We start from the raw sequence: 12,207 nt of genomic DNA, 5'->3' as shown, positions 1-12,207 counted from the left end.
ATCGACTCGGGATACTTATAAGATACTACCATGATTTTTTCAGATTTTTTGGTCCAAAAATAAATTAGGCCAAAAACCGGCCTTACCGATCCTCCCCCTTTCGAAACAGACCTGTCGAAGAAATTTCCTAAATTTTTTTTAACGAAAAGCCAATAAGTTAATAAGTTTCAAAGAATAATTAAGCTGTGTAAATTTAAAGAAACTCTTTTAGAAAAAAAAAATACTTTACAGAGGTAAATACTCCTTTCTCATGGTCAAATTTTTAAAAACAGATTTAACTTGTCCAGTTGGTTTAGTTAAAAAATATATTATTCGGTTAAAAATTCACTTATTTTTTCAAAAATTCAACAATTTTGTTTGAAAATTAACTAATTTGTTGAATGTTCATATTTGTGAGTTCAAAATTGAGCTGCTCTGCAGAAAATCCGCATTTTTAGTTTGAAACTTCAATAATTAATTAAATTTTTTATTTATAATTTATCTTTTTTAAAGAAAAATTCAACTATTTGGTTGAAAAATTATCTTCGTTGGTTAAAAACTCAATTTCTAGGTTTAAATTTCAATTGTTTTGTTGAAATCTTGTTTCTTTTTGGTTGAAATTCAATTTTTTCTCCTGAAAATATAACTATTTCATTCTTGGTAAAAAATTAAATCTTGATTTAAAATTGATCTGTTTTGTTAAAAAATCAAATACTTTGTTAAAAGTTTAACTGTTTTTTTCAATATTGATTTTGTGGATTCGACATTCATAACATAGCCGCAAAAAAATCTTTTTCCGAGTCTAGAGGTCAGACCATGTTTACTATATGTTTTTGGGTCGCTGAATCCGAATCCGGGGTCCAAAAAAACTCCAGCATTTCAGCATTCTGGCATAACCTCAAAAAAACTCATTCATTTTTTTGATTCCGGAGGTCAGACCATAGTTATATATTTTGGGGGTTGCTGAATCCGAATCCAAAGTAAAAAAAATCCCAGTAAGTCAGGGTGTTGATATAACCTCAAAAAACCTTATGAAACTTTTTTTTCTGAGTCCGGGTGTCAGACTATGTTTACTATATGTTTTTCGGGTCGCTGTATCCCAATCCGTAGTCTGAAAAATTTCAGTACGTCAGGGTTTTCATTTTCAAAGAAACTGGTCAAATTTCTTTATCCGAATTACGTGGGTCTGCATCCAGGGCACCTCCTCGTGGTGACGACGGGCAACGCAGCAAAAGAGTCTGACATTTGAATTGTTAGTCTGATTTTTAGATCGTCCATTCAAATCGTTTAATTTTTGAGTTCGTTTACTTGAGTCATTCGATTTCCATTCTAGTCGCTAAGAATTCTACGCATCATTTTTCATATTTTACATTATACAATTCATTTATCTAATTATTCATTGATTCTTGGTAAGCATTCCACAAATTCAATTTTTTTGCCAAAAGCCCTTGTAAGGGCTATATGATGTACAAAATCCGATCGTGCAACCTCCTCGCGGTGTATATCGGGTAGAACTAATAACGACGGTCCTATATACTTTTGTTTTGTGAAGTAAATAGGGTTTATGGATTGAACTGATTTTAGTTTAATATACGGCTAAAGTCAAAACGTTGAAGTCTTACATAGCTTAGATCACGAGGTATTTTGAAAGTTATGTCAAAATCCTGACATTCTGGCTTTTTCGGACCTCGGAATTTGATTCAGCGATACCCAAAACATATAATAAACATAGCCTGACCCCCAGACTAGAAAACAAAGTTTTATGAGGTTAATTGAGGTTATGTCAGAACCCTGACGTGCTGGGTTTTTTTGGACCTCGGATTCGGATTCAGCGAAACCAAAAACATATAGTAAACATGCTCTTACCTCAAAAAAGTGGATCATTTTAGGACCCGAAGCAAATAATCAGAATGATATGCCACGCTTTTAGGGAAAACCGTGTCTACATTCACTGAAATTCGGTGAGCTTAGTGAAAATATATTTGGTGTGAAATCTGGAAAGAGAGGCTACCCAGGGAACAAAAATCCATTCACTTGTATTTGAATGGGTTCTGAGGTTTTCTGAATTGCGTATCTGTGACTGGAATTCCAGATTGCTGCCCATAGGTTAGACTGAGTTTTGAATGAGAAGTAAACTTTTTTAATCAGCAACGTAATTTTTTTCTCGGACCCATTCAGTAGCGATTATGAATCAGCATTAACCAAGAGATGAACGATAATTCCGATCGAAAATTATTCAGTTAAATTTAAAAAATTTAATTTAAATATTTTAAATTATTTACAAAAAAAATAGTTCAATAACAACTTTGAAGAAAATCCTGACATGCATGTAGTCTATTTTTATTTACCGACTATTTTCAGGCATTTTAATTGATTTTGTTGAACATTTTTACATTCTCATCAAGAGCAGGTATCAGATTTTTGTAAAATTTGACCCCCCCCCCCCCCCCCCCCCCCCCCCCCCCGTTTTTGACAAATGTCCACGTTTTGAGACCCGCTGAATCAGACAAAAATGTTTTTACGAATGCGTCCAACTGTGTGTGTGTGTGTGTGTGTGTGCGTAGATTTTTAGTTTGTAAGCACGATAACTTTCGAAAGAATTGGCAGATTGGATTAGCCTTTCGTATACTCTTTTAGTGTACTGAAATAAAGGCCATGTTAGTTAGCCAGCTATCTTTGATAAAAATTCAAAAAGTGAGCGTATTTTGAAAATTTTTGAGACCACTTTTTTTCCAAAATTCCAAAATTTTCTGTACGGGTATTCATGGTATTCAAACAGACGAACAATTTATCCTTATCACTTTTTTCTATAAAACAAAAATTTACAAGAGTTATAGCTTCTACAAAATTCCAAAAAATACACGAAAATCAACATTTTAAGCCAAATAACGCACAATATGGAAAGAAGTCTTATTTTTGAATTAGATTTTCAATTTTAAAAAAAAAAATAAAAATAATATGACGAAAAAATGGCCTTTTTATTTGACGTTTCCGATGCTCGTCAATAACTTTTTTCAAGTTATGCTGCAATAAATTGGAATCGAAACAATATTATATAAAAAATATCTCTTCTGATTATAATTGTTTATATTATAAACAAATTCAATGTACAAATGCAGTAATCAGGCATTATTCGTCAGAAATATTCGCTCTTTTTCTATGTCAATTTCTTCAATTTACAAATTTATGATAATTTAGCAAAATTCATAATTTGTTGATTAATCTTATGAGTTTTTAAACAAAGTTAATAAAAAGATGCATTACTCGGGCCATTGTCGACCGAAAAATTCGGTTTTTTTCAATGGCAGCCTTTTCAGTTGGGAAGTTCATGACAATTTCAGAAAAATTCATAATTCTTTGATCAATTTTATGATTTTTTAACACCAAATTTAATAAACAAATGTATTATTGGGAAATCTGTCGATGGAACAATTTTTTGTTTTGTTTTGAAATCAGACTTTTAATTGGGATCTTCATGATAAATGCGGAAACATTCATGATGAGTTGATAAATTTTATAATTTTTAAAAACAAAGTTAACAAGCAAATGTATTATTTGAGCATCTGTGAACGGAAAAATTCGCTTTTTTTCGCTTTCAGTCTTTTTAATTGGGAAGTTCATGATGATTTGAGCGAAATTCATAATTGGTTGATAAATTATATATTTTTTTAAAAACCAAATTTAATAAGCAAATGCATTATTCGAGCATCTGTCGATGGAAGTTTTTTTTTTCGATATCCTAATTAAAACTGTTGACATAGGAAAAAAGGAATTTTTATGTAGACAAATGCCTGATTAATGCATTTGTTCATCAAATTTGTTTAAAGAAATAATAAAATTGATCAACTTATTATGAATGTTGCTGAAATTCCCATCAAGTTTCCATCTCAAAAGACTGGCATTGAAAAAACCGAATTTTTTCTGCCAAAAAATGCCCGAATAATGCATTTGTTTATTGAATTTGTTTAAAAGATCATATAATTAATAAACAAATTATGAATTTTGCTGCAAATATCATAAAGTTCCGAAGTAAAAAAATTGTACATCGAAAAAAAACGAATTTTTCTGTTGAACAATGCCTGATTTATAAAAAATTGAAAACCTAATTGAAAAATCAGGCGCGAAAACTCTCTTAGAAATCTTAACAGCTTTTTTCCCAATTTTTGTGTTCAAATCGCTCAATATTTGTGGGCTGTACGCTATTTTGAACCAAAAATGTCATTTTTTTCTCACTGTGGCCCGGGAATGTGAAAATGAGATCATATGAACTCCCATCTAGCACAACGCTGCTGAAGGTTGGTTGTACTTCTCAGCATAAAATACTAACCATCTATGATCCTTGGTTGAAACTAATCGCCTCCCACTCCCGCCCCAAACCCTCGTTAATCGAAGTTTTGTGGGTCACTGAGGTAAAAATTTAATATCAATGCATGTTATGAATGGTAATAATATACATTTATGGAAATGATATACAAGTTGAGATACAAATTCGAGTGCGAAGCACAAGATACGTGATGAGAATGTATTCGTTAAAGCCGAAGGAGCTTTAACAAAAAAGAAGTCACTATCACCAAAGTACTGTTGTCGATGTTTTGACTTTTAGTTGAAAAAAATATGTTCAAAAGTGTAAGGAATATACAAAGATCGAACGTTAAATTTACAAAAACTAACACTCACGTTTTATCTTATCGAAATTACCTTGACCTAAAATGCGGGTATTGAAATTCTAAACATTTGTATTTTGTGATGAAAATAGATATAAACGAATTGCGGAGTTGAATGTCACTGGTGCTTAATTTAGTGTAATTCTTATAATTCCTGTACAAGATAATCTAATGAAACTACTGTAAAAAGAGAATTACAACTAAATAATCATTGAATTTATAAATAAATTGTCGCATCAATTATAATATATGTGCTATTTAAATTTATTACCTCATACTTCTCATTCGACAGAATTCTTTAAAATTTTAATCTTCATAGTCCACTCAGTTGAACAGAGCCTGAGGTAACCTACAATTGACAGATTCACGCTTATTGAAAATTGCTACATGTGCATCGCATTTTTACCATAGGGTGTGATCTTTTACGAACTTCATTTCATATTGAATCTCAACCCATTCATGTGCACATTAATGAAGCGTAGAATGCTCATGGGAATTATTTCACGTTTGTCAGTATCATTCAACTCTATTCACTCAGCATTTTGACGAATGTGGAATGGCGGATTTAAAGCACCGCGCACAGGTGACCGATTAAAAATGTAGCCTACCGATTGCATTTTTATTCATTAAATCTGCAAATGACAGATATGCAATTCAAACCGACTCGCTTTCTATGGGTTCTTGTTTTCTGCGTAGGTTCACCGTAATTCAGTGATCGTAGGACAACTATTTTCGGTGAAACTATAGACACACCATTTACAGTCTGGTACTACAAAATTACACCGAATATTTTTTCATTATTTTGTGTAAACTGTTTACAACGCTAAAATATATTTCTTTGTATCTAATTTTAGAGTTACCATCAAACCAGTTTTAAAGGCGTGGGAATGTGCTTCGCCAATTTAGCAGAAGATATGCAAGACTACATGCGTGGCTTGTTTATTGGGACGTAAGATTTTTGTACCATTATTACATTATTCCATTATCCAATATTATTTATTTTCAAAAATGTCAACATAATAAAGCGCCAAATTATTTTTTTTTAAGTTATCATTTTGTTCATCAGTATGCCTTTACTGTTTTGTTTTATTGTAATACGAGATACATAAATTAAATTTGTCTGCAATTGTTTTCTTAAGTTTTTATGTGACGAAGTGTTAGAATTACCGAGTAAATGTAAGCTTCAGAAGAAACATAGAAAAATGTGGAGAAACTTTAGATCCACTCCCATAGGAAAGGCAAAGAAGGGATAAAGTTGTGAGCCGCAGGGTCTCATAAACTCAACTTTATCACAGACTGCATCAAATTCTAACTATAGCAAATGCATCAGTAAGAGGTTTAAATAGGTTACCACTCCGTATCCGGACATCGGAGAGAAAGTTACAAAAGAATTTTTTTGAAAAGGCATATTAGCTTTTTTTAAATAGAAATGATGTAACGGTGATGTAACGATATCTAATTTGCCACACTGCAAATGAGTTTAATAGGATAATTGAACATGATTTTAAAAAATTACAATTAATTTCCTAAAATGTCGAAAGAGAATGTAAAAGATTTCAAAGCAAAACTGTTAAAATTTTCAAGATTGAAAAATTTTAGAAAAAATGTAAGTAAGTTTAAGAGGTATTTACAAACTTTGAAAATATTAAAAAATCATTTTGAACTCCAAAAGATAAAAAAATGTAATCTATAAATGTAGACTTTTTAAGATTTTATTAAAAGAAGCTTGGTCAGAAATTCGAAAGGGTTGATAACTACACTTTTCTTTAAGATTATTGGGAACATTTTTAATAATTTTTTGTTGCTGAAAACCTATTTTAGGATAAATTTAAAATGATTTCAAATTAATTCCTGATATTTCAAAAACTAATTTAAAAGATTTTAAAGGAAAAATTTTCAATTTTACGTGATTAAAAAATTTTATAATAAAAAAAATCTAAGTAAGTTTAAGATATATTTATAAATTTGACAAAGATAAGATAGTAATTTAAAACTTTTGAAAACTATAAATCATTTTTAACAAAATATAAATCTTTGGTATGAAGGTGGTGTGTAGAGGAATAAGGAAGAGGTACAAGGAAAATGTAAGCCCACAGCGGACACCTTAGAAATTTCCACAACAGTTAAACAAAATGTAAATTTTCTTATATTTTCGAATCAAATATTTAGAAAATATTTAGAAATAATTTGAGTCAGTTTAGATGATTTTTGAAAATTCACCTCTTTTGGTTGAAACTTAATCTCTTATGGTTGAGAATGTAATTGTTTAGTTAAAAATTAATCTGTTTTTGAAAAGCATTTAACTGTTTCGTTAAAAATTCGTCTTTTCTTGGATTACTTAAACTCTTTTTGATTTAATAAAATATATTTTTAGTTAAAATATCAAGAATTACATTTTTCGATTAGAATTTATCTGTTTTGCTTTACAATGTAAGTATTTTGTTAAAAATTGATGTATTTTGATGAAATTCTTTTTTGATTTGAAAGATCAATTATTTCATTTAATAATGGAAATGCATCCTCGTTGGTTAAAAATGCAACTACTTGTTGATAGTTTAATTACTTTGAGACAATTTCATTCTTTCAAACCACAATGACCATTTAAATTAAACATTCATTCCTTTGGTTAAAAAAGCAACTACACTATAAAAGAAGCTTCGGTGACATTTACAATCAACTTATTTGCAATCTAATGTGATTTCACTTCAGGTAACAATGTGAAAATAAAATGAAGGTTTTTCGATTTGCAGTCGGCTGTGAACTTACTACGTCCTGTGAAGGAAATTATTCGTTTGGCGTGGGACATAGTAAGTTTACGTAAGGTGATAAATTTAATTGGGTTGTTAAGTATATGAAAGTCTATGTAAATTTCGACGACGTGTGCTTTTCTATCGCGAGGGAGTACGGCCGCGAGGATCGAACGCCGCAGAATTATTTGCAGAACGTAAAATTGGGAGCCAAACGATGAATTTCGGAGACGCCCGAACGAGCTTGGCCATTTGATGCGCATTTCGTTTGTTGATTTGTACTTCATATGGATTTTACCTTTTTTCAGATTTTGCACTACTTGGAAATTTAGAAAAGATTATTATATAAAAGTTCTATTATATATGATGTACAACTGTATATAAACCAGGTGTTCCAAAAGTGTGGATACAAGAAAATAGTTGTGACAAAAGTTGTAGGGTTTGATCCAAGGAATCTAATAGTGACCATGATTTTGACTACAAGGTCATTTTTGAAGGTCGTGTCAAGGTCAACATATTTTTTTAATGGAAACCCCTATTTTGTTAATCGGAAATAAAAAGAGTGGAAAATGTTACATTGAAATATGTATTTTAACTTTGGGTCAAACTGATTTTAAAAAATATGTTGACCTTGACACGACCTTAAAAAATGACCTCGATTTCAAAATCAAGGTCACCATTAGATTTCTTGGACCAAACCCTACAACTTTTGTCAGAACTATGTTCTTGTAGGAAGTGATGGCGGACGCATGTTGAGAAGGACAATATGTATTTTCACAGAATTCTGCTTATTTACTAGTGCCACGCCGGTCGAATAATTTCTATCTTCGCAGGATGTAAATATAAACCAACTTTTTTACAGTGTACTGCGTTGAAAATTCATCTTTTTTTTGTTATAAAATCAATATTTTTGGTAGAAACTATTTTATAGAAATATAGTCTCTTTTGTTAAAAATTTACCTTTTTTGCTTAAAAATGAAACTGGTTAAAACTGAATCTGTCTTTTTTGAGAATTTAAATATTTCTTTAAAAAATCGCCTTTTTGGATGAGTTTAACTGTCTTTGATTTAAAATGGAAATCTTTTTTTGTTGCAAATTCAACTTTTTTATTGAAATTCTGATTTGATGTATCTGATATCTTCAAAAACTTTATGAATTTTCTAAAGATTTTTAGAAAAGTTATATTTATATAACATTAAAATCCAATAAACTTAAATTTGTTATTTCTATTAATGATTGATGCCTAGTGTTGTTCAATTCTGTCTTAGGGATATTAGAATTATAGTATACAATTCACCTTACAGCGAATTAAAAAATTATTAACAATTATAAAAATGCGGGATGAGCCTTGACAAATTTTCACAAAGTTAAATTTATATTTTAAAAAACTTATAACTTGTTGCAAAATACCGAAGCAAATGAATGGTAACAAATTAATGTTTCAGATTTTTCTTTCGATTTTCTTGTTCGAAAAATTAAAGCAAAACAAATTAGTATATCAGCAGTAATTTTTCATATTCAGATTGCGGCTTTATTGATTCGCATGAAAACTCTGCCAATTTTCCCGGGCTGTATAATGGCACATTATTTTCATTGTCCTAGTGTCCTAAATGTATGAAATCTTTTATTAACTTGATACCATTATAAGAGGATCCTAGCATGACCAACTCTGGCGCTTTGATTACTTTTCCAAAATAGCACATATGTACATATCTGTTTTTAGAATCAAAAATAGATTTTTCTGACCTACCTTTAGTTCCAGGAATATCTTAATATATTTGACCATGCGGAGATACGTTCTTGAAGAATAAAACAATAAGCTTTTAAAATCTTAGAAATTTCGAATAGAGATTTTTTATTGCCTAGTGTCGCATTTATTAAAAATCAAATTTATTATAAATCAAATAAGAAACGATCAACTTTCTAGTTAATTAAAAATTCGTAAATGCATTTACAATTTAATTTCTTATTTTCATGCAATAACTCGCCCTTTTCTTCCTGTATGTAGAAGAATAGAGATAAAACATGAAAAAAAACAATCACAATGTACATCGCTCTTATCGAAAGTTTTCAACACCCTTGAACCGTGAATTTTCTAAAGTGCTGCACTTTTAGTCGGAAATGGATGTTCTCTTTTAACGTCGCGGTTGGGGATTCGACGATTAATGTTGCAATCGACACATGCTATTCAATACGAAATTTTTTCTGCCATATAGAACAATATTTTAAAAAAAGAGAAAAAACAATGTTTGTTTAAATTTGTTAAAATATTAAATTCTTCAGTTTGCGAAGAATGACCTATTCAACAAAGAGAATTTTCCAGCAAAAAAATTTTTCGAAGACAGTTGAATTTTCAATCCGGAAGAATGAATTTTATATCCTAGAAGAAGCACGTTTAATAAAATAGCTGAATTTTCAATAAAAGATATGAATATTTAACGAGAAATATAATAGTTAATATTTCAACTGAGAAATGATTTTCTGCCAAAGGAGATTAATGTTGAAACTAAAAAAATGAATTTTCAAAAAAAGAGTTGATTTTTAAGCAAGGAAGTTTTTTCATTCAAGCGAAGAATAAAACTCCATTTAAATTGTTACATTTTAAAAATAAAAAGGCGAATTTTCTAGAAACCGGTTGAATTTTCCACTAAAAAAATATGAATTTTGAGCAAATAGATGAATTTTCGACGAAAAAAATAGAATTTCGAACAAGACCATGGAATTTTTAAGCTGATAGACGAATTTTCTACAAAATGGTTGAATCAACCAGAAAATATGAAATGTAAACAAAAAAGTTAATTTTCAACCAAATAGTTAACACTTTAAACTAAGAACAATCAATGTTAAACCAAAAATGGAATAGTCGAATTTGCGATTGAAAACGCTGATTTTCAACCAAAGAAAAATGAATTAAAAACGAAATTGTTTAATTTTCAACCAAAAAGGATGGATCATTAAATACTAAAATGAATGCCTAACAAGGTAGTTCAACTTTTAACCTAGTAATTGAATTTTTAGCCCAAAAATAGGAATTTTCAACAAGAGTTAAATTTGCAACCAAAAAAGATTCACAGAAAAAACTAAAGTTAAATTTTGTTGCATGTCAAATTTCCCGCTGTTAAAGTTTACATGCTATTTGGCGAAAGTTTATCCTACGATCGAATTAAAGCTGTCCTCTGCTATGGCGTCCTTAGCAGCACTATGAAAACTACAAAGTATGAGTGAATTCGAGCTATAAATTGAAACATCAGATTTCAAAAAACACAGAAAAAACAAAAGTTAAAATTTGTCGCACAAAAGACTTGCAACGGTAAAAAATTAAACGCAATTCTTGAATTTTTAAACCAAAGAGACGAATTTTCAGCAAAAGAATAGACATTTTTAGCCAAAAAAGACGAATTTTTTTACAAAACACTGAAATTTTTAAACCCAAAATATGAAATTTAAAAAAAAATATTCATTACACAGGACCACAAAATGAAATCGAAAAGTCCTCCGACCAAACCAAGTAGACAATACGTTTTCGGGTGCGCTAATCACAAATCCGTGGCCCCTATGATCCCTAAACGCCAGGATCAAGGTCACTTGAAGGTAAACTTCGTTGATATGAGAGATGTCATCTTTTTTCTCAGATTCAGAAAGAGCAGAAAATTTTACGTTCGTATATATTTTTAACTGCGGGTCTTCGTGACCTCTAGAGGTCACATGAAGGTCAAAAACATTCTTTAGGACTTCTAAATCTAGTTGCTTGTCATGGTTTGCTCATTTCGAGACAATAATCCTTACGAAATACGTTTTTGGGTGTGCTGATCATGAATCCGTAGCCCCTATGACCCCTACACGTTCGATACAGAGGATATGACATTCGCACTTAGATTCACATTTAATTGCAGAAACTGCTGCAATTCTATTGCAATTCTCATGCAATCGCGCAGGCAGTAAGTTATGACCCTGACACCTGGGTATTTTTCCACTTTTACCCACACCTGTAAGTAACTTTGACAGCTCTTACAATTCGGCACGGCCGTCTTTATGAAGTCGAACTTATCCAATTCATCTGTTTCATTACTCGTCAGCTAACTTCACTGCAGCAATGGAAGCTTGTAGCTGGCACTTTTCAAAACCGCCATGATGAATTTTGTACGAACAAAAGACAATTTACTCTCTACAAATTTAGCTACAATAAGATTTACCTTCAGTTTTTTCTGTGAAGTCTCTATCTGAAGGCGTGAATCTGTCATGGCATTCACAAGAAAAAGTAGCTGTACAATGCAGGGATTCGGAACCCTAAAATCGACGATTAGCCAGGGTGAGCAAGCTGGCAAACAATTATCGTCATCATGCGCTCGCAGCTCTACATTGGTGGGTAACTTAGCCTCAGCTATAAGACTAGAACTGTAAGAATAGAAATGACACCGTACCATACGCAAGTTGACAACTTTCGTGTTGTTTGTGGGAAATACGTCAACAGTATTGAAAGAAAACCATTTACAGATAAATTAAAAGAAATTTACAGAAATTTCATACAGGGTCCGTTCAACAAATATCGGGACTGGTTCCAAAAATCAAAATTTACGGCAGGGATCTTTACAATTACTTATTAACATTCAAAATACATTCCTCCTGCATCGATACACTTAGTTCAGCGCGTCTGATATTCTTCAAAAGCCCGCTGGAAGTCGGTTTCCGGAATACTGTTGAGAGAGAGCCTTTGTCGTTGCCGCTTTAATCGCCTCGATGAAGTGGAATCGATGTCCTTTGAGCTCTCTTTTCATTCGGGGAAACCAGAAAAAGTCAGGTGGAGCCAGGTTTGGGCT

General features: G+C 31.2%; 1 protein-coding gene across 1 annotated transcript in view; it reads left to right on the top strand.

The window, feature by feature from the left end:
* The window catches only part of LOC117169935 (neuropeptide Y receptor type 6), a 102,561-nt gene that overhangs the window by 50,214 nt on the left and 40,140 nt on the right, over nt 1-12,207 (top strand). The window contains exon 4 of the mRNA XM_033356445.1: nt 5,498-5,592. Within this exon, the coding sequence (XP_033212336.1) occupies nt 5,498-5,592 (95 nt within the window). The remainder of the gene's footprint in view (nt 1-5,497; nt 5,593-12,207) is intronic.

Source organism: Belonocnema kinseyi, chromosome 3 (genome assembly GCF_010883055.1).
Source record: "Belonocnema kinseyi isolate 2016_QV_RU_SX_M_011 chromosome 3, B_treatae_v1, whole genome shotgun sequence".
NCBI lineage: Eukaryota > Metazoa > Arthropoda > Insecta > Hymenoptera > Cynipidae > Belonocnema > Belonocnema kinseyi.
The sequence above is the reverse complement of the archived record's forward strand: the minus strand, read 5'-3'. Positions and strand labels throughout refer to the sequence as shown.